Source organism: Triticum aestivum, chromosome 5D (genome assembly GCF_018294505.1).
Source record: "Triticum aestivum cultivar Chinese Spring chromosome 5D, IWGSC CS RefSeq v2.1, whole genome shotgun sequence".
Taxonomy (NCBI): Eukaryota; Viridiplantae; Streptophyta; class Magnoliopsida; order Poales; family Poaceae; genus Triticum; species Triticum aestivum.
This window is the reverse complement of record NC_057808.1, coordinates 120,268,166-120,296,090: the sequence shown is the minus strand read 5'-3', so window position 1 is coordinate 120,296,090 and position 27,925 is coordinate 120,268,166. Positions and strand designations below refer to the sequence as shown.

Genomic DNA, 27,925 nt, shown 5'->3' with positions numbered 1-27,925 from the left:
CGCCTCCCCCTCCTCTCCAGCAGATCCTCCTCCCCCTCCTCTCCTGCTACTTCTTAGAACTCTCTAAGGCGTCGCCTTGCCTTATGCCTTAGCGCTTAGGCAGTGAGGCGCCCCCCCAGCGCCTTGCCTCGCCTTACCGCCTTAAAAACATAGATAATTACAGAGCTAGCCCAACATTCATTAAGCACAGTTTGCCACAGCTTGCCTAAGAAAGCTAGGCCATGTTTCATTCACTGCCCAATCTATGGTTTGCCACACTTTATTAGCCGCATGGCCCATTGGCCATTCGTCATAGAGTAATCTTTCAGCTAAGCTTGAGAATGTGGCTCCATTTTTCTTGGCTACAAGTTAGCCAAAAAAGTTTGCCATGCTCAGGTATTCTTAGGTTTCAACCAATCAGGCCTCTATGGTTTAAATTCTATTCACCACATCATAATATAGAAGCGATAAACTGATTCAAGAACAATTACTTGTTGCTAAGATCATACCAACAGAACCTCAGTATTTACACGTGGAAGGATATTTCTTTTTCATACACAACTTGGCGCTCATGTAAACTATTATCAGAAATTGTGCAAAAACCTTTTTTTGTGAGAATGGCAGGATTAGTTTGGGTAGATGAATTCTTTGCTTGGAATTAATGTAATGAATAGGAAACTAACCTGCATCTCGTTGCACTGTCTCTCTACAAATGACTTCAACCGCTTGATATACTCTCCGTCAACCTCCCCGTTCTTCTGCTCCAACTCAACAGGTAGAACTGCAGTTGCAGTCTTTGTTCGACTGAAGAGATCCATTATACATTCTCTAATATCAGTCTCAAGCTTACTGAGTAAACTAACGAATTGTGAATCAAAAATTTCCGAAAGGACTGGATGTTGATCGCCTTTATTTGTTTCCTCCTCTTCAATCTCTTGGAAATCAGACATACTGTTTGCACTTGACCGTGAAAGCTGCTTGTGGTTCTGCTGCCCTGATGGTAGGTGAAGAAAGCTTTTCCGCAGCTCATCGAACCTCAAAAAGTATGTAGTAAGGCCAATCTTTTGGCTTATAGCATCTGCAACAGCAAAGGCATCTCGGCCCTTCTCACGGCTTGCATTATTGAGGACACAAGCACCTAAAACAACAGCAGCTAATCCACGGACGCAACCGGTGAAACGTTTATTCGCAGCAAGCTCGATTATGTAGTTTAGGTGTACCGCTGATTCCAAAAGGCAATTTACAGCATTTGCACAGTCCGCAAGCCATGTGATGAGTAGCCGGAGAATAACAGGCTGAATATATGATCCTTCTGATTGACTGCTTTGGTCATTCTCTCCTTCTGCTAAAGCTGCAAAGGATAAACACGTAACAATCCGATGCAAGAGAGGCTCGGTGCGTCCCAAGGATGGCGTAGGTGTTTCAAGCTGAATTTGCAATACCTGAAAAGTTCAGTTGTTAGAAAGCCACCCATTGAAGCTGCATTGGTTTATGTTAGTTGTGAACTTGTAATTCAACAGTTAATCAATGCAAGAAAATCATATTAATAATAGAGTCAGCCATTTGTTAGATAATCTCATCAATATGTTCAATTCAGACAAGTGGAATTACACAAAAATTAATTCTCAGCCAGTGGGTAGTTGGTTCTCCAGCCTACTTTGTACACGTAAAATTCAGACAATGAAAAGTTGCAAGGGAACATACGCGATCTTTGCATTGCAAGTTGTCCTTGATTATGTGAGTAAGAACACTAGATGCTCTGCAACATGCCTGCAAATTTTAGGATCAATCGTCAGATTTTTTAAATCAGATAAGAGAGAGGAAAACTGCAGATATTGATTACATGACATCTCGAACAATCAAATTTCTCATTCTAAACTAGACAATAAGACTTCCTTAGAACACTACTAAATGAGGAATTCAATTCAGATTACATCGTATATATGTATACAATAGAAAAACAACTCGAACAATGATCACAGCATCCAGCCTCTTGGTCATAAAATAAACTGAAGAGGCATATATCAAATTTGAAGTGAAGAATGGAGGCAGAATGACAGCAAGGTCAAACAGCAAAGAAAGAATGTATGGCACTGTTTGTATGTCCAAAAGAACTAGCAGCAGAGGGCATTGATTTATAATCATTTGGACCAAATTTAAAGAGATCTATTATCCGGTGTGTTGAATAGTGCGTTTGTATTAGAAGACATTACCTCCATATCTCCATTAACATCACTTGACACCAGAGCTTGCAGAAGTGCACTGCCATTACAATGGTAACATAAGTGAAGGTGCAATTTTATGGGTGATAGAATTCAGACTACAGAAAGCATCATGAAGTGTGGCAGAAACAGCAGCAACCATAGTGACATGTTATGGAGATGACAGAAATGGCCATCTCTAGTACAGTAGGTATAGGTGATCTCAGCAGTAAATTACAACATAATTAGAGCCAAAAGATAATGCTCCCATTGTACTAAATGCAACAGAAGGACCATAGACTAACCTTCCAAATGGCATGTCACTAGAAGCACCATGGGTAGCAGTTCCTTGGCTTGGATGTGGAGCAATAGTTGATGCTAATAATGCCTGGCCATTGGGATTTGTCTGTTCCAAAAAGAGAAAACTACTAGTTATTATGTGCTTACACATACCGATATACCAAAGGAGACCAAAAATTTTAGCAGAAAGAATAGCCAATATTCTACTTAAGAAGTTATAACTGAAAATCTGATCAAAATGATGAAAAATACTAATTGCCTCATTTAATGTCTCCTTATCTCCTTACTAACATGTTCATGATTATTTGAACCAGAAAAAATATCAGGAAAAAGATCACCTCGCAGAAACACTTGAAGACATAATCAGCAGCAACAAATTCCTGTGCTACGGAGGTTCGCAGGATTATAGCTAAGATCGCATTCAGTGCAGGCTGAACATGAGGTTCTTCCCCGACTTGCTTGCTTGCAAGAGAATCGAGATTTTGAGGATTTCTTAGTACCAAGCTGCCAATACACCGCAATGCCTGGAAAAAATGAACAGTGTACGAACATCCAACAACATAACTTAGTAAAACTATCATACATATAGTTGAATGGTACCTCGACTGTTATAAGGGACTCACCGTACAGCGAAGAGCTACAGGGGCCCACTGACTCTCAACGCCCAATAATAGAAGATGGTCAAGAATGTTTCTCTGTCATTTATTAGTAAAGCCCATATGATGAAACTTACTTCCATGTTATAAGGTAGTCGACTAGAAAAGATATAAAGGGAGAAAAGGGTACCTGAGCTAGTGCAGTTTGATTGGTGATCTTGCTAGTATCTTTACCTGTTTCACCCGGTGGGCCCCCCATCAAAAGCAGTTCGACAGTATGTAAGGCACCGAGAAGATTTACCGTCTAAAAGAGACAAGAGTTTTAACTTCAGCAAAGTATTGTTAATACAGGCTTTTTGGGCCAAACAGAACTACTTGTCAGTTTGAGTAATCTATCTGTGAGGCTATATAGGTGATTTTATAATGGTGTACCTTTTGTTGGGTAAAATTGAATGCACTGCCTCTCCTAATCTTTAGTATTGATATCAATGGGTCAAAGCCCATTGTCTCTTTCAAAAGCATCTGATATTAGCACAAAGTAATGTCAATGAAAAATATGACCATCTAACACTTCAAAACAATTGTTTGATAGAAACATACCTGATTGGACGCATTGTTCCGTATTAAATTATTTAAAAGTTCAAGGCAATCCTGCTCCAACAAAAAAGAACAGATTAGCACCAACAAAGTTTTATACAAATTGAAAAACAGCTTTCAAATGGAAGCTGAACAACCAGAACTTTTAGACAATTCGGGTACACAGCGGATCAGATCAGATCATATAATATGGTTCCTGGATAATCACCTGAACAACGACGCCTCCATCAGAAAATCCCTCCTCCCCAATAATGCTAAACAACTTCTCAAATGCACCCTCAAATACAACAATTTTTTGAATTTCCTGAAAGGGTGATTACCAGTCATTTAGTATTACACATATATGTTCGAATTGATATCTGGAACATAATAAATCAACCAAGAATATAAGAGAGTAACCTCTGCGTCCCTGGTCAGATAAGTAAGAAGTAATAGTGCTTCATTCCTTATGACCTTCAACATGCATCAAAGATACCCATATGAGCTATATAACCAGGCAAGTAAAGAAACAAAGCAGTAAAAATATGTTATAAATTGATGATGCTGGATTGCTGGGAACTCAACAATAACTTAGCATGACTTGTGGATTGCACCCATCAGAAAGTAATTTCAGCATTTGCAAAAGAACTGCATTTTTTAGCTTTTTCAAATGATTAACCCATACTGCAGCCTAAGATAGAGGAGGTGCTACTGGAGTAAATAACATCTAATAATATAATTTATTCGTACAGCACGTATATCAACTCCTTCAGAAGAACAGATAAGGGTCCAAATCAACATGATTGTACATCTCTACTTCATGTTGTAAATCGAAGTCATGCTGCTAACTGATTTCACACATTGTAACCATAAAGCGTTTCCACATGCATTAGACTACTACTGCGTGGATAACTTAGGATAAGCAAACTGATATTAGCACAATAGATATGTCTGGATAGCATGTGTGCTTCTTTAGAGGAAGAGGAGAAAAGAGGTTGGTGCTAAACCTCGCGGTCCATAAGCATGTCCATTAAAACTGTTATGCCACGGGGAATTAATAGAATTGCCTCCTGTAATCTGAAACACCAAAAGGATAAAAAGGAGTTAAAAAGGTTTAAAGTGTAGTGGATGCATCCCAACAGAAAAAGACTTACTGGGCACCTTTTCAACGAGTTTGTAAGTAACGCTGTTAAAAGCTGGATTGTGTAATATCGCACATAGAAATCCTCCTCTGTCTTTGAACCAAACAGGAGGGAGAAATAAATCATGACAGATGAAGCAGGTAAAGCGAGTTACATGCAGTAAAAGCAAAGAATGTAAACTCACCAGTAAGCTCAAGAGAAGAGAAATGTTGTCTGTTTCTCGAGAAAGCAAATCAGAGTTCATTGATGCCGGTTGGACCTCAGTTTTCAGTCCCTGTGACGTCTCAATAGGAGTCAGCGCGCTCACAAGGGTTTCTAGGGCACCTCTGACGAGCTCAACATCCTCACGGTCTTCTTTCAAAACGTTGAGAAGGACAGGGAAGCCTATTTTGCAAATTAGCAAGAATGTATCACACGTCAGTCCCTCATAGAGATGAATCTACAAATACCAAGGACCCAAGTGAAATGAGATACCCATAGCTCCAAAAGACATCTGAGCCGAACGGCTCTCCGCCACGAGGGACTGTAGCTCAGTCATGGCAGACCTCCTATCATCAGGCATGGTGCCGTTGCTTATGCGATCGAGGAATCTCTCGACATAGCTGCACAACATAATGCAGTTAGAGGGTCACTCCCTAAAAGTGGCATATGTCAATCAGGTGCTATGTTTTTCAGGCAACAATTTAAGCCTAAAAGTATGATTACACGACTGAACACAAATTTCATGCCGAATTGCCTACCTATCTTCCTTGGACTCGGACGCCTCGTTGCCGAAAACGAATCCCCCAATCCCCTGTGAAACAACACCAACAGAACATGGAGTTAGTAAACATCAAACTTGCTCCACCAACTTGTGATGAAATCATGGCATCACATTGGCCCAACTGGTACTAGAGCACGAGCTCCAACGGAATGAAGCACTCCATGCTAAAAAAAGGACATAACACCCTATGAGACTAGAACTCGTTCATACGACCGGCAAAACGCCTCGTCGGGCTCCGACCTAGGGTGCGTCGGTGACAGGGAGGAGCAGGAGCGGCCGGGGACGGGTTCGATTAAGGTCGCGGGGGGAGGGGGTGTGCACCTGCATGATATTTTTTCCTGCGCTTCCGGCGAAGCCCCGAAGGTTGATCGACCGGGAGTCCATGGATCGCGAGCGCCTGTGTGGAGTAGCGAGGAACAGTTAGCCGGATCATATAGGTTGAAGAAGACTTAGCAGACACAGTGCGTATTCTTGGTAGGGAAGGCGGCTCTGACCTGGGAACCGGGAAAGATCGCCGCGGCGGCGGCGGAGGTGAGGTGGGGACTGGAGATCAGGGGGTTGGACGGGGAAGCAACCGGGGAGGGGGGAGAGGGGTGGGAGGCAGGCTGGATGGAGTCGGGGTCACGGGGGATTTTGGTTTGCTTGCTGAGGTGACGTGGCATACCTCCTCCACTGTTTGCACCGAAGCAAGAGCAACCGTGGAAATGCTCTCGCTCACAAGGGTTTCTACGGCACCTCTCACAAGCTCAACATTCTCTCGGTCTTCGGCTTCGGTGGCGAGTTCGATGATCTTGATATTTTAGTATTTCGAATTAATTTTCGATCTGAGGTAATTAGATTTGAGATTTTTTGCGACGAGGTATATACCTTATGAGACAAGCAAACCCTTCCGAGGACCAATCATGGGTCCCCGCTGATAGTCTTTGGACACACCGCTCATGTTCATATGTCTAATCAAAAGACAGAAGAGTTATGGTGGCCCCGAATTCTATTTTAGCGGCACCATCAACGCCCGTCTAGATCTATGTGCGCATGTAAGGCACAACACCTGGGAAACACGCGGATTTACCGCTGCGAGACTCAAGCGTCCTATTACCCCACAACCAAGTGTTTTTATATAAAGTAAAGGAAATACGTCAAAGATTTCACATCCTTTCCACCCCTTCCATTGCCTTCACGCGGATCTCGTCTCCTTCCTCGCCTCCATTGCTGCTTCGAAAGCTCAACATAATGGGGAACATCCCTAGCTCGTCTATCCGTCCCGCCGGTCCCCTTGAAGCAGAGTGGAAGAGTTGTTTGGTTGCTCAAGGGCAACTGAATCATCTTGCTACCCAGGGATACCTCCCTGACCTAGAATTTGGATGGATTCGGCCTGGCTTGGTTGCTTTGGACGGCGACCTGCTCAATGATAATTTCTCGGCGCCGCAGGGTGACGAGCGAGTAAGCTTCGTCCCTTCCTTCTCCGGGGGCTAGGCTTTCCAATCCACCCCTTCCTCCGGGGTCTCCTGAAGTTTTATGGGATCCAACTCCATCACCTCACGCCCCACTCAATCCTTCACATAGCCGGCTACGTCGCTTTATGCGAAGCCTTCCTCGGCTGTGAAACCCACTTTGACCTGTGGTACAAATACTTCTGCTTGGTCCCATGTATTCGGTACAACATCATCTTTGAGGTAGGGGGCGCCGAGGTGTGCCAAATTGCTGGGGTTGGGTATCTGCCAAGCACCCCTAAGGAGGACAGCGAGACCTGGCAACGTGAATGGTTCTATATCTTCGACGTGCCACTTGAGGATCCTCTTCGGCAAGGGCTTCCTCCCTTTACTCCTGGTCCTCCAAAAAAGTGATACAACTGGCGTCCAAGGACTCAAGCCCGAGATGGGGGATCCAAGGTGGCTAGGCTTGCCGCTCAAGTCACTTGCCTCGGCCATCACAAGCTCACCATCGTCAACGTGATGGCGGTGGCTCTTGCCCGAGGAGTCCAGCCTCTCCAGCAACACTTTCACCCCCTGTGGTAATACAACGGGGCCAACCACTCGACCTGCGCCATCAGGGAAGGGTTCGCAAATCATCAAGCGATCGGGGGCTGCGCTGGAGGCGATGTTTAAGGGCGAAGGGGACGATCTTGCCAAAGATCCTATGTTTGACGGTTTTGCCAGCTATAAGCCGGTTGAAGCGGTAAGTTTTATTTACTTGCATCATATTTACTGAACATGGTATTTATCTTCTTGATTAGATGTTTAACATATTCGAGCAGAATTGGAGGCGATGGATCAAGATGGTGAATTCCCCCGCTCCTCAACCTAAGCTCCATGTTCGTGATGACGACCTTGACTTGGCCGAGGATCCTCATACCGGCCTCATCTTCAGAGATGGGGTCTTCTATCAAGAAGGCGTCGACGGCACTAAAGTGCCTATTATGTTTGACCACGTGGGGATGTCATCTCCCGCTGTCAATGTAGCCGCCGTTCATCGCCCCGCAAAGCGGAAGCGGTCCCTCTCCCACACTGCTCCTGCCGCAAGCACCTTTGCCCCTTCCAACAAGGGTTGTCCGTCTAAGCGCTCGAAAAGAGCTCCCACCGAAGAAGGGGATGAACTGAGGATGAGCCCTGGGCCTATCATCGGCCAGGTTGCCCCCGAGAAGCCTGTAGTGCAAGAGCCACCCTCCTCTACTTTGTAAGCGCATACCTGCAGTTTTTTCGCAAGTGATGGCTGAAAGTGCTAGTTATCAACTAGAGGGGGGTGAATAGGCGATTTTTATGAAAGTCTTTAAAACACGAGATCTTTGAAGACAAACAATCAAATTGAACCTATATGATATGTAGCGAAAGATAAACTACACTAGACAGACTATAGTCAAGTATGCATAGTAATGGAAGCACGGGGACTAATAGCAGCTAGGTAGTACAGATCGGAATGGGAGACAGAATGAAGCCAAACAGCTAATAGTCTTCACACAGTGAAGTCAAACAGATCAGGCAAACAAGCAATGACTTCATGAAGACAAACTGAAATGTAAAAGAGGAAGGTATAGAACCAGTAGCTCGGTGAAGACAAGGATTTGGTAGACCAGTTCCAGTTGTTGTGACAATTGTACGTCTGGTTAGGGAGGCTGAGATTGAACTCAAAAGACCGCGTCTTCACCTTATTCCCCTTGAGCTAAGGACACCCAGTCCTCGCCCAACCACTCTGGTAAGTCTTCAAGGTAGACCTCCAAACCTTCACAGACTCCGTTCGCTAGCGATCCACAATGACTCTTGGATCCTCAGAACCTGAAGCCTAACCGGCTGGAGGATACACAGTCCTCAGGTGTAACAAGTCTTCAGGTCATGTGGAAGACTTCGGTGATGCCTAACATTCTTTGGCTCTAGGTGTTTTGGGCTTTGTCCTCGCAAGGATCTCTCTCTCAAAGGCTTCGGAGGTGGGTTGCTCTCAAACGACAAAAGCCGTGCACTAACTCTGAACAACCACCAATTTATGGTGTAGGGGGTGGGCTATTTATAGCCAGGAGGCAACCCGACATGATATGTCCGAAATGACCCTGGGTCACTAAGGAACCGACACGTGTCCAACGGTCGGATTTCAAACACATGCGCCAGCTTGGCTTGGGCTACAAGCAAAGCTGACTCGTCCAACTCTGGATAAGATTTGCTCTCATTGTCTTCACTCGAAGACATAGGATTTTGGGTTGAGCATCACGTCAGTCTTCTGACTTTGTTCACTTGGACCCACTTAACAGTTCGTAGGTTCCTATGACTCAATAAAGAAGAAAAGGAAACTACGAAAGAAACTATGTCTTCGCACTCCATAGTCTTCAAGTGAATGTCATCACACGTCATTATCTTCAATGTGAACGTCTTCACGAACCACCGTTGTCTTCAATGTCTTCATACAATTTTTAGGGGTCATCTCTGGTAGGTAAACCGAATCAATGAGGGACTACTACCTGTGTTATCCTGCAATTCTCATAAACACATTAGTCCCTCAACCACGTTTGTCGTCAATACTCCAAAACCAACTAGGAGTGGCACTAGATGCACTTACAATCTTCCCCCTTTTTGGTGATTGATGACAAACTGGTGACGTTTTCAACGGGGATAAAATTATGTGAAAGTTAAAGTACGTGGTCATTGGCTTCATAAGTTGAAAGAGGTTCCCCCTGAAGATGTGCATATAAATATGTTGCCTTTGAATGCAAATGCACATGGCAGGTTTTGCTTTATGGAGATCTTCTTCAACTCATGAAGACAATTCATCATGCATACACAAATTTAGTGAAGATAATGAAATGCGTAATGAGAAATGGGCGTCTGCAGAATGACTTCATGCAGAATTTATCATCGCAGTCAAGGTAGCAGCAAAATTGACACATGACCATCAAGTTTTAAGTGTTACAACTCAAAAGCCAACAGTTCAAGAACGAGAGTTGTAAAAACTTAGCAAAAATAAGCACCCGACCCATATAGACCCGCTTGAAGACTACCAACTCATATGCTTCTCCCCCTTTTGTCAGGAATGATCGAAAAGGAGTGAAGACATAGAGTGTCTATGCGTTCCTAGGAGATGTTGGTGAAGATGTGGGGGAAGCAGGGTCAACATTGGAGTTGGGCGGTGCAGAGGGGCCTGATGCAGAATCTTGGTGCAGTGAAACCATAGCTGGAGAAGTGGCGTCATCCTCTTCATCAATGACTCGTGCAACAACAGTTGGAGCCGAAGATGAATAGTCAGAATCTTCAGTTGAAGGAGTTGGACGCTAACTTGCTGACTGTGGAGGCCTGGAGTCAAACTTGAAGCGTTCAGTGAAGCCATCTGCTTGAAGATCGTCTTCAGAACAGAGCATTGTGAGGCTATTCCAGGCACGCCGACAGGCTTCATGAGAAACAAACGAGTTCTTGGTGGCAAGGTTGCAAATGCGATTGACATCAACGAGAAGACTTTGCATTTGGCGCTTCATCCAGTCATGATGCCTATCCTATTTCTGATGAAGGGACACAAGAAGCTCTCTGTCATTCAGTACACAAGCACACTTCTGAGGCCTTTGAGCTACTGTGCTGGTTGTTGCATCAGTGTTGGCACGATGCGGCAGCCCGAGCTGACCGACAAGAGGACCAACAACAGTAGTGGTTGGGTTCGGCACATGAATCCCTTCAAGTGGTTGAGTGAAGCTTTGGAAGGCGGCATTGTCTTCGCGAACAGGCTCCTTTGCAGGCTCAGGATAAATGGCTTCATGAGACATGTCCGCTTCAGGCAGAAAGACAACATGGTTGCGCGCTGAAGCTTGATAGTTGATGGTGGAGGGAAGCTTAATCAGCCGCATGACCCATGGAGCATAGAATTTGAGGCCAAACAGATCAATTCCTGAACCCGCCAACTGTCGGATGAAGAAGTCTTGAGTACTGAACCTGATGCCATTGATGATGTAGAAGACCAATGTCTTCATAGTGCCTTCAATCTTGGCGTGAGGACAATGTCCCTTAATTGGCCATAGAGTATGCCTCGGTATGTGATAGATAGTGCGGGGCAGATACTCGAGGTCATTGACATAGAATTCTTTGGGGTATTCAGCATCAACTGGCAATGGCTTCATCATGCTGAGCATTTTAGTCATGTTGGGCTCAGGCTTCTGGAAGATGCTCTGCAATTCTTGTTCATAGGGCTGATAACCTGGCTCATACAGATCACCAGGAGTGGGCAGGAAAGTTAGCTCAATGATATCTTGAGCTTTGGCTTCGTGATGTACATCACCTGTCATCCACTCGAGGACCCATGTCTTTAGATCCTTGTTGTAGCCTGATATATGGAGAGTGGTATAGAATTGCAGCAAGAGTTCGCATTCCAATGCTCCTTATCAACGACAATTGGGAGCAAGCCAACTTCACGGAAGCAGTCAAGAGCTTCCTCAAGGCAGGGGAGTCCAGCAATGGCATCGCAGCACATGCGCTTGTGGGGAAAGATCATGTATGTCCTGGTTGGACAAGATGCAAGAGTAGTAGCTTCGTTGCTGGTGGCTCCAGAACCTGTCAGAGGATATCTTTGGCTTCTTGTATGGATTCTTGACCGAGTCAAAGAATGTGTTGTGATCTCTGAAGCTGAGCACACTGAAGGAGCCTTGTGTGGTAACGACACTGGGAATCCTTGGCAGCCTGGGCTTTGGCTTCTGCGTCTGAGGCCTTTGCTCCACATGATAGTCATACTGGGGACCAGGAGCAACTGGAGGCATCATGATGGGCCACTTGATGTTGATGATCTCATCTTCACAATTGAAGGCCCTTGCCATTGTATGTGGAACAGGTGGAGCAGCAGCAACATCCGAGGAGGATGGTTGAAGATCTTATGTGGCTTCAGGGGCTTCAGACTGAGGGGTGGCTTTAGGAGAAGCATTGACTTCAGCCATGACAACGTCACTGGCTTCAGTGGTAGTGGCAGCAGCAGCATCAGGTGCAGGGGCTTCAGTGGTTTCAACAATTGGTGGGTCGGGCACAATCACATCTGGATTCACAACTGGTTCAGAGGTAGGGGGAATAACTTCATGATCTTCTTCTTTTTCATCGGCTGATGCAGCCGAAATATCTTCAGCCTCTTTGGCTTCAGACTCAAGAGCAGTTTCTGAGGGGATGGATTCAGGAAACACTTGACGTGCTACTGAGTTGGTGGTTTGCACATCCTCTTTAGGAATGCTCGACAAGGAGACCGTGGGCCTAGGGCCTCTATGAAGCCTTCAGAAAGATGGCGACGCTTGTGGTGAAGTAGTGGTCTTCTCCATGTCTTTAGGGGTATCTTACAGGGTCTCAATCACTGGAGTGGTGACTTGAGTTGGCGCAGTGCGAGGAATGACTTCATGGATCGGAGAGTTGGGGTGGTGCTCTTCCAAGAAATCATCTTGTGTGATTGGCATCGTGGGACCACCAATGCTAATCTGTTCACTGCTCGTGGGAGCAAGTGATGATACCGCCTTGGGCATGATCTGGGGGAACTAAGGAAGGACTTCATCATCATCAACATTGTCTTCATGACCAATTCTTCAGCTGCGGTGGTGTCAGCAGCTGGAATCTCTTCAGACTCATGAGCCTCTGTGGTAGCAGGCTCATGGACAACCAATCGACGCTCGCGGTTGGAGGACATGGGAAGGGCAACAGAAATGGGTTCAACAAGCAATGGTTCATGAGGAGCAGGTGAGGCAGTTTTTGCTTGGGCCCTTCTTGAAGCCTTAGAGGACTTCTTCAACCTCTTTTGAGAAGGGGCAACATCAGAAGCTTCTTGATGCTTTCGCTTCTTAGCTTCAGCTTCAGCCTCCTTCGTCTTCTTCTGCTCAGAAGCAGCTGAAGGGACCTTTGGCTTCGAGCCAGTCATGCTGGCAGGGAAGACAATGCTTGGTCTTTCCTGCCTTGGAGCTTCAGTTTCAGCAGCAGCCGGCTTCTTCTTCTTCTTAGTAGCAAACTTAGGGTCAATGCTTGGACGCCCAAGTGCTTTCCTCCTCAAGGCTTCATTATGAGCCTAAACGCATTTCTCGGCACAGTGCTTGAGACACTCTCTTGAGCCTTTGGCTTCATCACGGCGCTTAGAAAATTCAGCCTTGAGATCAGTCATCATTTGCTTGAAATTTTGCACTTCAGTGACATTGAGACGGGCCATGTGCTTCTTGAAGAGGGCCTTTTCATGGTCAATCTTGTTCTTCTGCTCAATGACCTTTTGAGTAATTAAGCTCATGTGCAATACAGCCCTGAAAAGCCACACTAATGCCAATCAGAAGCTGTAGATCATCGAGGGTAAGAGAAGTATCTTCAAACCACTCGTCAATGAAGTTGTTGAGAATATCAGCGTCAAACAGAGGCAGATCATTGAAGATTTTGGCCTCCTTCTTGCTCTTGATCAACATCTCAAGGGCATCATTATCTACGTCTTCATCGCTAGATAGATCGACAATATCTTCATCATTGCGAAAGATGTGTGTGGGTGCAAGAGCTTGCCCTGAGATCTTCTTGGGCTTCGTAGACTTCTTGGAGATGCGTGACAAGTCCTCAGACTGCACACTGGATTTAGGTGGTGCAAATGTCACTGGCTTCATGCTTGAAGCTTTTGGTGTAGTAGAATATTTTGAAGCCTTTGCCTTCTTCTTTGGCTTCGGGGGCTCTGGAACTTCAGCATGTTCCTCGCCATCAGCCGCTTCTTCAACAGTGGCCCTTTGAGTGGCGATATTGTTGGGGAACGCAATATTTCAAAAAGTTTACCTACGATCACGCAAGATATATCTAGGAGATGCATAGCAACAGGCCGGGAGAGTGTGTCCACGTACCCTCGTAGACCGAAAGTGGAAGCGTTTAGTAACGCGGTTGATGTAGTCGAACGTCTTCGTGATCCAACCGATCCAAGCACCGAACATACGGCACCTCCGCGTTCAGCACACGTTCAGCTCGATGACGTCCCTCGAAATCTTGATCCAGTTGAGGCCGAGGGAGAGTTCCGTCAGCACGAAGGCGTGGCGACGATGATGATGAAGTTACCGGCGCAGGGCTTCGCCTAAGCACTACGACGATATGACCGAGGTGTGTAACTGTGGAGGGGGGCAACGCACACGATTAAGAGAAACTTGTGTGTTCTAGGGTGCCCCCTGCCCCCGTATATAAAGGAGGGGAGGGGGAGGCCGGTCGGCCCTGTAGGGCGCGCCAGGAGGAGGGAGTCCTACTAGGACTCCAAGTCCTAGTAGGATTCCACCTGGAGGAAAGGGGGAAGAAGGAAGGGAGAGGGGGGAGGGAAGGAAAGGGGGGCGCCGCCCCCTTTCCCTAGTCCAATTCGGACCCAAGGGGGCGGGGGCGGCCAGCCCCTTGTGGCCCTTCCTCTCTCCCCACTAAGGCCCATCAAGGCCCATCAGTTCCCCCGGGGGTTCCATTACCCTCCAGCACTCTGATAACTATCCGGTACCTCACAGAACTCATCCGGTGTCCAAATAACATCGTCCAATATATCAATCTTTATGTCTCGACCATTTCGAGACTCCTCGTCATGTACGTGATCTCATCCGGGACTCCGAACAAACTTCGATCATCAAATCACATAACTCATAATACAAATCGTCATCGAACGTTAAGCATGCGGACCCTACGGGTTCGAGAACTATGTAGACATGACCGAGACACATCTCCGGTCAATAACCAATAGCTCATGTTGGCTCCTACATATTCTACGAAGATCTTTATCGGTCAAACCGCATAACAACATACGTTGTTCCCTTTGTCATCGGTATGTTACTTGCCCGAGATTCGATCGTCGGTTTCCTCATACCTAGTTCAATCTCGTTACCGACAAGTCTCTTTACTCGTTCCGTAATGCATCATCCCGTGACTAAGTCATTAGTCACATTTCTTGCAAAGCTCATAGTGGTGTGCATTACCAAGAGTGCCCAGAGATACCTCTCCGATACACGGAGTGACAAATCCTAATCTCGATCTATGCCAACTCAACAAACACCACCGGAGACACCTGTAGAGCATCTTTATAATCACCCAGTTACGTTGTGACATTTGATAGCACACAAGGTGTTCCTCCGGTATTCGGAAGTTGCATAATCTCATAGTCCGAGGAACATGTATAAGTCATGATGAAAGCAATAGCAATAAAACTAAACGATCATTTATGCTAAGCTAACGGATGGGTCTTGTCCATCACATCATTCTCTAATGATGTGATCCCGTTCATCAAATGACAACACATGTCTATGGTCAGGAAACTTAACCATCTTTGATTAACGAGCTAGTTAAGTAGAGGCATTCTAGGGACACTCTGTTTGTGTATGTATCCACACATGTACTAAGTTTCCGGTTAATACAATTCTAGCATGAATAATAAACATTTATCATGATATAAGGAAATATAAATAACAACTTTATTATTGCCTCTAGGGCATGTTTCCTTCAGTCTCCCACTTGCACTAGAATCAATAATCTAGATTACATAGTAATGATGCTAACACCCATGGAGTCTTGGTGCTGATCATGTTTTGCTCGTGAGAGAGGCTTAGTCAATGGGTCTGCAACATTCAGATCCATATGTATCTTGCAAATCTCTATGTCTCCCTCCTTGACCTGATCGCGGATGGAATTGAAGCGTCTCTTGATGTGTTTGGTTCTCTTGTGAAATCTGGATTCCTTCGCCAAGGCAATTGCTCCTGTATTGTCACAAAAGATTTTCATTGGACCCGATGCACTAGGTATTACACCTAGATCGGATATGAACTCCTTCATCCAGACTCCTTCATTCGCTGTTTCCGAAGCAGCTATGTACTCTGCTTCACACGTAGATCCCGCCACGACGCTCTACTTGGAATTGCACCAACTGACAGCTCCACCATTCAATAAAAATACGTATCTGGTTTGTGACTTAGAGTCATCCGGATCAGTGTCAAAGATTGCATCGACGTAACCATTTACGACGAGCTCTTTGTCACCTCCATAAACGAGAAACATATCCTTAGTCCTTTTCAGGTATTTCAGGATGTTCTTGACCGTTGTCCAGTGATCCACTCCTGGATTACTTTGGTACCTCCCTGCTAAACTAATAGCAAGGCACACATCAGAACCTATGGCTTAGGCATAGGGAATGACTTTCATTTTCTCTCTATCTTCTGCAGTGGTCGGGCATTGAGTGTGACTCAACTTCACACCTGGTAACACATGCAAGAACCCTTTCTTTGACTGATCCATTTTGAACTTCTTCAAAACTTTATCAAGGTATGTGCTTTGTGAAAGTCCAATTAAGCGTCTTGATCTATATCTATAGATCTTGATGCCCAATATATAAGCAGCTTCACCGAGGTCTTTCATTGAAAAATTCTTATTCAAGTATCCTTTTATGCTATTCAGAAATTCAGTACCATTTCTGATCAACAATATGTCATCCACATATAATATCAGAAATGCTACAGAGCTCCCACTCACTTTCTTGTAAATACAGGTTTCTCCAAAAGTCTGCTGGAGCTTGCACACTTTGTTAGCACCTTTTGGATCGACAGAACCTTCTGGTTGCATCATATACAACTCTTCTTTGAGATATCCATTAAGGAATGCAGTTTTGACATCCATTTGCCAAATTTCATAATCATAAAATGTGGCAATTGCTAACATGATTCGAACAGACTTAAGCATCGCTACGGGTGAGAAGGTCTCATCATAGTCAACTCCTTGAACTTGTCGAAAACCTTTCGCAACAAGTCAAGCTTTTTAGACAGTAACATTACCGTCAGCGTCAGTCTTCTTCTTGAAGATCCATTTATTCTCTATGGCTTGCCGATCATCGGGCAAGTCAACCAAAGTTCACACTTTGTTCTCATACATGGATCCCATCTCAGGTTTCATGGCCTCAAGCCATTTCGCGGAATCTGGGCTCATCATCGCTTCCTCATAGTTCGTAGGTTCGTCATGGTCAAGTAACATGACCTCCAGAACAGGATTACCGTACCACTTTGGTGCGGATCTTACTCTGGTTGACCTACGAGGTTTGGTAGTAACTTGATCAAAAGTTTCATGATCATCATCATTAGCTTCCTCACTAATTGGTGTAGGAATCACTGGAACTGATTTCTGTGATGAACTACTTTCCAATTCTGGAGAAGGTACAATTACCTCATCAAGTTCTACTTTCCTCCCACTCACTTCTTTCGAGAGAAACTCCTTCTCTAGAAAGGGTCCATTCTTAGCAACGAATATCTTGCCTTCGGATCTATGATAGAAGGTTTACCCAACAGTTTCCTTTGGGTATCCTATGAAGACACATTTTTCTGATTTGGGTTCGAGCTTATCAGGTTGAAGTTTTTTCACATAAGCATCGCAACCCCAAACTTTAAGAAACGACAACTTGGGTTTCTTGCCAAACCACAGTTCATATGGTGTCGTCTCAACGGATTTAGATGGTGCCCTATTTAACGTGAATGCAGCCGTCTAATAAAGTGCACCATAACGATAGCGGTAAATCAGTAAGAGACATCATAGATCGCGCCATATCTAATAAAGTGCGGTTACGACGTTCGGACACACCATTACGCTGTGGTGTTCCAGGTGACGTGAGTTGCGAAACTATTCCGCATTGTTTCAAATGAAGACCAAACCCATAACTCAAATATTCACCTCCATGATCAGATCGTAGAAACTTTATTTTCTTGTTACGATGATTTTCCACTTCACTCTGAAATTCTTTGAAATTTTCAAATGTTTCAGACTTATGTTCCATCTAGTAGATATACCCATATCTGCTCAAATCATCTGTGAAGGTCAGAAAATAACGATACCCGCCGCGAGCCTCAACACTCATCGGTCTGCATACATCAGTATGTATAATTTCCAATAAGTCTGTTGCTCGCTCCATTGTGCCGGAGAACGGAGTCTTAGTCATCTTGCCCATGAGGCATGGTTCACAAGCATCAAGTGATTCATAATCAAGTGATTCCAAAAGCCCATCAGCATGGAGTTTCTTCATGCGCTTTACATCAATATGACCTAAACGGCAGTGCCACAAATAAGTTGCACTACCATTATTAAACTTGTATCTTTTGGCTTTAATACTATGAATATGTGTATCACTACTATCGAGATTCAATAAAAACAGACCACTCATCAAGGGTGCATGACCATAGAAGATATTACTCATGAACAAAGAGAGAAGAAGACAAACAAAGAGTCCAGCTCTAGGCGTAGAATCTTTGGAGTCTGGTAGCGTTCCACGGGTTCGGCTCTAAGCGATTGTCCAATGCATCACGCAGGCGGTACGCTCCTCCAGTGAGAACTTCATCTATGATGAAGGGAACCTCCCACTTGGGCTTGAGTTTGTCCTTTTTTCTTTTCTGGCAAGCATAGAACGAGTTCACCAACATTATAAGTCTTGGCCCGCACTTCTCTGCTTTGGTATCTGCGAGCCTGTTGTTGATAGAATGCAGAATGGGCTTTTGCAATGTCGCGCTCCTCCTCCAAGGCATCTAGACTGTCCTGCCGATCAAGCTCGGCCTCTCTCTCTTCATACATGTGCACTCGAGGTGAGTCATGAATGATGTCGCAGGGCAAAACGGCCTCTACGCCATACACCATGAAGAATGGTGTGTATTCGGTACTGCAATTGGTCATGGTCCGCAGCCCCCCAGAGTATGGAGTCGAGCTCCTCAACCCAGTGCTTGTTTGATTCTTTCAAAGACCGCACTAGTCTAGGCTTGATGCCGCTCATGATAAGACCATTAGCTCGTTCGACTTGACCGTTTGTTTGTGGGTGATAGACGGAGGCGTAATCGAGCTTAATGCCCAGGTTAGCACACCAGGTTTTCACTTCATCGACTGTAAAGTTGGAGCCGTTATCAGTGATGATGCTGTGTGGGACACCATAACGGTGCATGACACCGGATATAAAGTCTATCACTGGTCCGGCTTCGGCCGTTTTAACTGGTTTGGCCTCTATCCACTTGGTGAATTTATCTACCATGACCAGCATATATATTTTCTTATGGCTTCCTCCTTTAAGGGGTCCGACCATATCAAGCCCCTAGATCGTGAAAGGCCAAGTAATAGGGATTGTTTGTAGAGCGGTAGGCGGCATATGGCTCTGATTGGCGAAAAGCTGGCATCCGACACAACGTTGGACAAGGTCCTGTGCATCTGCTCGGGCCGTCGGCCAAAACAAACATGTATGGAAGGCTTTACTTACAAGGGCCTGAGCCGCGGCGTGGTGACCGCCGAGACCAGCATGGATTTCGGCCAGGAGTTGTCGTCCCTCTTCTTCGGAGATACATCTTTGAAGGATTCCGGTAGCGCTTTTCTTGTAGAGCTCTCCGTCATGGACCTTGTAGGCTTTCGAGCGCCGAACAATGCGGCGAGCCTCATTCTGATCCTCAGGGAGCTCTCGCCTATTAAGGTAGGCCAGGAAGGGTTCGGTCCATGGGGCAATTACTGCCATTATTAGATGGACCGATGGTGTTATTTCGGTGGCTGAGCCCCCGATGATATCGGTATTGTGTTCGGAATCTGGGGGTATAATCGGATCCGGACTGGTGTTGCTGCTCTCCCCCTGCCACACCACAGATGGCTTGAAGAGCCTTTCCAGAAAGATGTTAGGCGGGACGGGGTCACGTTTGGCGCCCATGCGAGCAAGGACATCCGCCGCTTGATTACTCTCTCGAGCCACATGATGAAACTTGAGTCCCTCAAACCGAGCTGATATTTTGAGTATGGCGTTACGATAGGCCGCCATCTTCGGATCTTTGGCGTCGAAGTCTCCATTTATTTGGGATATTGCGAGATTTGAATCCCCGCGCACCTCCAGACGTTGTATGCCCATGGAGGCAGCCATCCGAAGACCGTGCAGTAAGGCCTCGTATTCGGCTGCATTGTTAGAGTTTTTGTATAATATTTGGAGTACGTACTGGACTGTGTCTCCTGTGGGGGACGTTAGAACAATGCCCGCTCCTAAGCCGACCAGCATTTTAGAGCCATCGAAGTGCATGACCCAGTTGGAATATGTGTCATACTCTTTAGGGAGTTCGGCCTCTGTCCATTCGGCGACAAAGTCGGCCAATACTTGGGATTTAATGGCTCGGCGTGGTTTGTATGTTATGTTGAATGGCAGGAGCTCAATGGCCCACTTGGCAATCCGGCCCGTAGCGTCGCGGTTGTTTATTATGTCATTGAGTGGTACTTCGGAAGCCACCGTGATCGAGCACTCTTGGAAGTAGTGTCGTAGCTTCAGGGATGCCATGAAGACCGCATATGCTATCTTTTGGTAATGAGGGTACCAGGATTTGCATGGTGTGAGGACAGTGGATACGTAGTATACCGGTTTTTGGAGTGGGAATTTGTGTCCATCCTCCTCTCGCTCAACGACGAGCACCGCGCTCGCCACCTGGTGTGTTGCAGAGATGTATAATAACATCGATTCGCCGACATTTGGCGCGGCCAGGATTGGGTTGCTCGCTAAAAGAGCCTTTATTTCTTCCAGTCCAGCCGTTGCCGCATCCGTCCACTCGAAGTGGTCGGTGCGTCAGAGAAGGCGATAAAGTGGCAATTCTTTTTCTCCTAATCTGGAGAAAAAGCGGCTTAAAGCTGGCACGCATCCGGCTAGTTTTTGGACCTGTTTAAGGTCTGTTGGTGTAGCCAATTGTGACAAAGCTCGGATTTTGGCTGGATTTGCCTCAATTCCTCTATTGGAAACGATGAAGCCCAACCGTTTTCTAGCGGGAATGCCGAAAACACACTTTTCCGGATTGAGCTTGATGCCATATGTGCGGAGGTTGTCGAATGTGAGACGCAGATCGTCTATTAATGACTCGACGTGCCTAGTCTTGATGATGGCGTCATCCACATATGCTTCAACTGTCTTGCCGATTTGTTTCTCCAGGCATGTTTGAATCATGCGTTGGTAGGTGGCGCCGGTGTTTTTAAGCCCGAAGGGCATGGTGTTGAAGCAGAAAGGCCCGTAAGGGGTAATGAATGTCGTTGCGGCTTGATCGAACTCCTTTATTTTGATTTGATGGTATCCGGAGTATGCGTCGAGGAAACACAGTGAGTCATGTCCTGCAGTAGCATCAATAATCTGATCGATGTGTGGGAGGGGGAAGGGATCCGTAGGGCAGGCCTTGTTGAGGTCTTTGAAATCGACGCACATGCGCCAGGATTTGTCCTTCTTTGGCACCATCACCAGGTTTGCTAGCCAGTCCGGGTGTTTTATTTCTCTAATGAATTCGGCCTCGATTAACTTCGCTAGCTCCTCCCCCATAGCTTGTCATTTGGGTTCGGAAAAGCGCCGCAGTGTTTGGTTGACCGGCTTATATCCCTCCAATATATTGAGCCTGTGTTCGGCCAACCTACGTGGGATTCCTGGCATATCAGAAGGGTGCCAGGAGAATATGTCCCAGTTCTCGCGCAGGAACGCTCGTAGTGCAGCGTCAACCGTTGGGTCCAGCTGTGCCCCGATGGAAGCTGTCTTCTTGGGGTCCATCGGGTGGACTTGAAATTTGACTATTTCGTCTGCTGGTTTGAAAGAGGTGGATTTGGGCCGTTTATCAAGGATTATGTCGTCCCTATCCACTGTGGAGCGTAGTGCAGTTAACTCTTCGGCCCCGAGGGCCTCGGACAGTGCCTTGAGGGCCAGGGATGCAGTTTTGTTTTCGGCGCGGAGGGCTATGTCCGGATCAGTGGCGAGAGTGATAATACCGTTGGACCCGGGCATCTTGAGCTTCATATACCCGTAATGAGGTATGGCTTGAAAGCGTGTGAATGCGTCTCGCCCCAACAGGGCATGATACCACTGTTGAAATGGGCCACTTGGAAGGTTATCTCTTCGGACCGATAGTTCTCCGGCGTGCCGAATACCACGTCAAGTGTAATTTTCCCTGTGCACCGCGCCTCCCGACTGGGAATGATTCCTCGGAAGGTCGTATTACTTTGCTTGATGCAGCTCCTATCTATTTCCATTTTATTGAGTGTGTCCTCGTAGATGAGGTTTAGCCCGCTGCCGCCGTCCATGAGCACTTTAGTGAGCCGAAAGCCATCCACAATTGGATTGAGGACCAAAACGGCTGGTGTCCGGACTGACCGGAATTTTTGTTTGTCACTGGCATTGAAAGTTATGGCTGTGTCGTTCCAGGGGTTTATTGCTGCGACTTGGCAGACTTCGGCGAGGTCGCGGAGTGCCCTCTTATGCCGATTGTTTGAAGCAAAAGTCTCGAAGACCGTCAATACTCTAAGGTCGTCGCCTTCCAGGGGGTGTTGCTCTGAGGTGTCTTTGGTGAGGATATCCTCAATGCTCTTGGCCACTTGCCGGAGTATCCAACATGCTCTAAGGCTGTGGGTTGGTACGGTATCCGGTGTCGTGTGTATTTTGCATGGCCTGTCGAGCCATCCCTCCAGAACGGTTCCGCGTCCCGTAGTGGGCTTAGTTTTCTTCACTATGGGGCCGGGTGCCCCGCGAGGGTGCATCCTTTTTGCTCGCCAGGGGGGTTGAGTGGAGACCGGTGGTTCCCAGCAAGCTGTCTGAGTTTTCCAGGCGCTTTCCATTGCGTAGTACTTCTGTACTATGGTTGCCAAGCCAGCGAAGTGTAATACGTGACGGCGGTTGATGGCGTTGAGGATTCCTTTGTCCGTGCAATTATTGCAGAATACTGAAATCACATCCTCGTCGCGACAATCTTTAATCTTGTCTTTGACAAGGAGGAATCTAGCCCAAAAGTGATGGACTGTTTCCTGAGACCGTTGTCGTACGTACATGAGGTCGCATATATCTGGAGGACCGGAATTGCTTGGCGAATATTGCTTGTGGTGGGTGGGTGGCTTTAAATTCGAACCCTGGCCCAATTTGGAGTCCGGAATTTTAAGAACTTCCGAGCTTATTAGTTCGGGCTCTGGGGTGTTAAATGATTTTCCAGGCCCGACACCCGATTCTAGGTTCGGAGGACCGGGAGTGTCGTCCCGCAGACAGGTATCCGACTCTTCGAGCTCGGAAATCCGAACAAAACTCGTCTTCAACATAGGGGAAGAGTTGTTGTTTTGCTCCTCTACGACCGCTATCTGATGGGTGATTGACGGAGATTCGATTTCTCTCTGATCGAGTTTAAGCCCAATTTGATCATAGTCTGTAGCGACCCCCATGGCGGCGATGCGATCCAGGAGTTCGTTTAAAAACGACAACTCTGCCGGATCCACCCATTTGGAGTATTCGGAGTCAACACGGAGATGATTTTCGATGACCTGAGAAGTCATCATCGGCTTGATAGCCGAGCGGGCGGTCATGGTAAAGCCGCCCAGCCGGAGGGTTTGGCCTGAGGCCAGGGCTCCTTCGGAGGTGATACTGTCCTTGATACAAGGCGAGCCATCAATCCTGTCTTCGACGTCACAGCGGAACTCTCAATGAAAGAACCAATGTCGGTGTCAAAACCGGCGGATCTTGGGTAGGGGGTCCCGAACTGTGCGTCTAAGGTCGATGATAACAGGAGACAGGGGACACGATGTTTACCCAGGTTCAGGCCCTCTTGATGGAGGTAACACCCTACTTCCTGCTTGATTGATCTTGATGAATATGAGGATTACAAGAGTTGATCTACCACGAGATCATAATGGCTAAACCCTAGATGTCTAGCCTGTATGATTGTGATTGCCTCTACGGACTAAACCCTCCGGTTTATATAGACACCGGAGGGGCCTAGGGTTGTATAGAGTCGGTTTACAGAGGAATGAATCTTCATATCCGAAAGCCAAGCTTGCCTTCCACGCAAAGGAGAGTCCCATCCGGACACGGGAGGAAGTCTCCTATCTTGTATCTTCATGGCCCATTAGTCCGGCCCACGGCACATAGGTCGGACGTCCGAGGACCCCTTAATCCAGGACTCCCTCAATAAGAAAAGCAGTTTTAAATGTGTGTCTCTGTATCTTCAGATGACAAGGACATAGTGAAGACAGTCGACATGTGTCAATAGAATACATATGAAGAGACAAAGAGAATTCGAGAGATAAGCATAGAAGGGTTTAGGGTCCGATCACATTCACTTAGTGCAGGAAATGGCAACTTGAAGACATAGCTATAAGTGAATGTTGTAGAGGACAGAACATTGCGAAGATAAATCATGAAGACATGGCAATGATGAAGACAAACCAACTTTGAAGATAATGTAACATGACGCCAAAGGGAAATCTTCAAGAAAGATTGGTGGTGGCGTTACCCACCGTATAGGAAATATTAGACCCAGACACGACGCACAATTATCGTGGCGCTCGGAAGTGAGATTCCACATTAATGTATTCACACTCAGAGGGTATGTCTTCATGAATTGAAGACATACGTTACTTTGTGTGTTGCACACCTAAGTCATCAATATGCATAAGCGTTAGGATGTGTGTCCATTCACATGACATTCAAGGATTCTAAGATATTTAGCTCACACCGCAGCTTGCAAACCCTTTTCTCATCCAAGGGCTTCATGAAGATATTGAAGGAAATATGCCCTAGAGGCAATAATAAAGTTGTTATTTATATTTCCTTATATCATGATAAATGTTTATTATCCATGCTGGAATTGTATTAACCAGAAACTTGACACATGCGTGGATACATAGACAAAACACCGTGTCCCTAGTAAGCCTCTACTAGACTAGCTCGTTAATCAAAGATGGTTAAGTTTCCTAACCATAGACATGTGTTGTCATTTGATGAACATGATCACATCATTAGGAGAATGATGTGATGGACAAGACCCATCCGTTAGCTTAGCATAATGATCGTTCGGTTTTATTGCTATAGCTTTCTTCATGTCATATACATATTCCTTTGACTATGAGATTATGAAACTCCCGGATACCGGAGGAATGCCTTGTGTGCTATAAAACGTCACAACGTAACTGGGTGATTACAAATATGCTCTACAGGTATCTCCGAAGGTGTTTGTTGGGTTGGCATAGATCGAGATTAGGATTTGTCACTCCGAGTATCGGAGATGTATCTCTGGGCCCTCTCGGTAATGCACATCATGATAAGCCTTGCAAGCAATGTGACTAATGAGTTAGTTGCGGGATGATGCATTACAGAGCGAGTAAATAGACTTGCCGGTAACGAGATTGAACTAGGTATGAAGATACCGACGATCGAATCTCGGGCAAATAACATACCGATGACAAAGGGAATAACATATGTTGTCATTACGGTTTGACCGATAAAGATCTTCGTAGAATATGTAGGAACCAATATGAGCATCCAGGTTCCGCTGTTGGTTATTGACCGGAGAGGTGTCTCGATCATGTCTACATAGTTCTCGAACCCGTAGGGTCCGCACGCTTAACGTTCGATGACGATTTGTATTATATGAGTTATGTGATTTGGTGAACGAATGTTGTTCGGAGTCCCGAATGAGATCACGGACATGACGAGGAGTCTCGAAATGGTCGATAGGTAAAGATTCATATATAGGACGATAGTATTTGGACACCGGAAGTGTTCTGGGGGTACCAGGTACATATCAGGTCACCGGAAGGGGTTCCGGGCTACCCCCGACAAACTATATGGGCCTATTGGGCCAACCAGGGAAATGTTGCAGCTAGCATGGGCTGCTGCGCCCCCCTTGCTGGACGAATAGGAAGGGGAAAGTAAAAGGGGAAGAGAGAAGGAAGGGGAGGCAATTCGGCCTCCCCCTTCCTTCCCTCCTCTCTCCCCTTTCCTTCCCTCTCCGGAAAAGATGGTGGGGGGGGGGATTGGAGAAGGCCCCAAGTAGGATTCCTCCTACTTGGGGCGCCCCATGACTGTCCCCCTCTCCCTCCCACCTATATATATATGTGGGGAGGGGGCGCCTAGAACACACAACAAATATTGTTAGCCGTGTGTTGCGCCCCCCTCCACAGTTTACGCCTCCGGTCATATTCACGTAGTGCTTAGGCGAAGCCCTGCGCGGATTACTTCACCATCACCATCACCACACCGTCGTGCTGACGGAACTCTCCCTCGACACTTTGCTGGATCAAGAGTTCGAGGGACGTCATCGAGCTGAACGTGTGCAGAACTCGAAGGTGTCGTACGTTCGGTGCTTGATCGGTCAGAACATGAAGAAGTTCGACTACATCAACCGCGTTGTCAAACACTTCCGCATTCGGTCTACGAGGGTACGTGGACACACTCTCCCCTCTCGTTGTTATGCATCTTGTCGTGGAATTGTCACGGCAGATGTCCTCGTGCAAGGACTTAGTCGTGGAGCCATCGCAGCTAGGAAGCTTAAAGGGGTTAAACGGGACAAGGAACACGAGGGTTATACTGGTTCGGCCCTTTACGATGAAGGTAAAAGCCTACGTCCAGTTGAGGTGGTATTACTTAGGGTTTCGATGACCAGGGAGCTTAATCGCTATGCCCGGCTCTCGATCTGTCGTCTCTCGTTCTGAACCGCCGCCGGATCGTCCCTTTATATAGAGAGGTTGACGCCCCGCGGCTCTTAGAGTCCCGGCCGGCTTATAACAGTATCCGGCTCGGGCTCTTAACTACTCTTGCCTTACGTTACAAGTCTTGCCATAACGGCGGGTTATCACTACGGGCCTTAAACCGCCTCCGGGTCTTAAGCCCATTATTGATCCGCCATCCTCAAGCTTGGTACTGGGCTTCACGTGATGATCATTATGACGTAACCCGGCCCCTCCTGGGCGGGTGACTCTAATGGTTATATCCTCAACATTAGGCCCCAGATTGATTTGAACCAGTTCATGTCAATCTTCAATCCCTTTGAAAGAAAATCTTCCGGCTTCTGCTTGTGCGAAAGTTATAACCCGCCGTGACGTCATCTTCTGGATTCTTGGTAACCCGCCGTGACGTCATCTTCCATTAAATTCATTTTTTATTCTGTCATATCCCAACGGATCTTATCTTTAATGACCATCCCGAAAATCGAGGCGTTTCTGTGGCGAGATAATCATGTCTTGGCCTCCTCGTTTCTCGCGCCCATTTATCAGTCACCCTTATAAATAGGCCCGGCCCATGAGCCTTCATTCACTCCTCTCTTCCATCGTCTTCCTCCTCTGACGCCCGAGAGCTCGAGCTCCGCCGCCGCCGCCGCGCCCCTTGTCTTCCTCAACCTTGGCCGCTGCATCACCCTGAACTGGTCCAGAGAAACGGCGGCGACCTCCGCATCTCATCAGCGCCAGTAAGTCCTTGCACCTCCCTACAGTAGATCCGCATTAGGGTTCTGTCGTTCTTCCCCGGTTCTTCGCTGTTCATCTCAAGTTCTTCACAGTTCCGCCACCGAGGTTCCCTTTGATCTAAAAACGGTATAGACTCCCTGCGGTAGTAGTTTCTCACTCATTTTTATGCTAGTAGATCCCATTTGTCCGCAAAAGGACCTCATGCTGAGCTTATGAACTTCTCTGTATCAGCTTTCTAGGTCTAGAAATTTTTCCTTTCTAGACGATCGTTTGATCCAAAATAATTACTGCGATCCGTGAAACTTGTTTGTGCCACACTTAGTCAAAAATTGCATCTGTTAGCTATGGCGGCTCATATCTCCGGCTTAAAAGAGGCCATGCGCTGTGAAATTTCCGGCTCATTTATGATAGAGTTTTAAACAACTTGAATTACTCATGATGCCCACAGCGACTTAGATAACCCGACACAATTAGCCATATATCATTAGGCCCCTTCATAAGCCGCCATCTTGAATACTGAACTGTAATCTTCCTCCGGCTTATATTTGAACCGGACATTTCCTTTTGTCATAGGCTTTCGTCTTTCACAATGCCGCCCAAGGCTCCCAAGGCACCCATTACGTGCAACTGGATGAGATCCAATGTTACTGATGATACTTTAGATGATTTCGTAAAGACGGGTTACCTGCCTAAGAAGGAGGTCATGTCCTATCGTGCCCCTGACCCGTCGGAAGAAAGACCT

General features: G+C 46.4%; 1 protein-coding gene across 1 annotated transcript in view; it reads right to left on the bottom strand.

The window, feature by feature from the left end:
• The window catches only part of LOC123119812 (golgin candidate 6), an 8,507-nt gene extending 2,275 nt beyond the window's left edge, over nucleotides 1–6,232 (bottom strand). The window contains exons 1-18 of the mRNA XM_044539742.1: nucleotides 6,052–6,232; nucleotides 5,879–5,954; nucleotides 5,535–5,587; nucleotides 5,269–5,396; nucleotides 4,979–5,178; nucleotides 4,814–4,887; nucleotides 4,660–4,729; nucleotides 4,073–4,126; nucleotides 3,882–3,977; nucleotides 3,677–3,727; nucleotides 3,509–3,598; nucleotides 3,267–3,380; nucleotides 3,104–3,175; nucleotides 2,819–3,004; nucleotides 2,486–2,586; nucleotides 2,193–2,241; nucleotides 1,684–1,749; nucleotides 663–1,421 (exon numbers count right to left, since the gene is read on the bottom strand). Of these exons, the coding sequence (XP_044395677.1) occupies nucleotides 663–1,421; nucleotides 1,684–1,749; nucleotides 2,193–2,241; nucleotides 2,486–2,586; nucleotides 2,819–3,004; nucleotides 3,104–3,175; nucleotides 3,267–3,380; nucleotides 3,509–3,598; nucleotides 3,677–3,727; nucleotides 3,882–3,977; nucleotides 4,073–4,126; nucleotides 4,660–4,729; nucleotides 4,814–4,887; nucleotides 4,979–5,178; nucleotides 5,269–5,396; nucleotides 5,535–5,587; nucleotides 5,879–5,941 (2,226 nt within the window). The 5' untranslated portion in view covers nucleotides 5,942–5,954; nucleotides 6,052–6,232. The remainder of the gene's footprint in view (nucleotides 1–662; nucleotides 1,422–1,683; nucleotides 1,750–2,192; nucleotides 2,242–2,485; nucleotides 2,587–2,818; nucleotides 3,005–3,103; nucleotides 3,176–3,266; nucleotides 3,381–3,508; nucleotides 3,599–3,676; nucleotides 3,728–3,881; nucleotides 3,978–4,072; nucleotides 4,127–4,659; nucleotides 4,730–4,813; nucleotides 4,888–4,978; nucleotides 5,179–5,268; nucleotides 5,397–5,534; nucleotides 5,588–5,878; nucleotides 5,955–6,051) is intronic.
• Nucleotides 6,233–27,925: the final 21,693 nt, after the last annotated feature.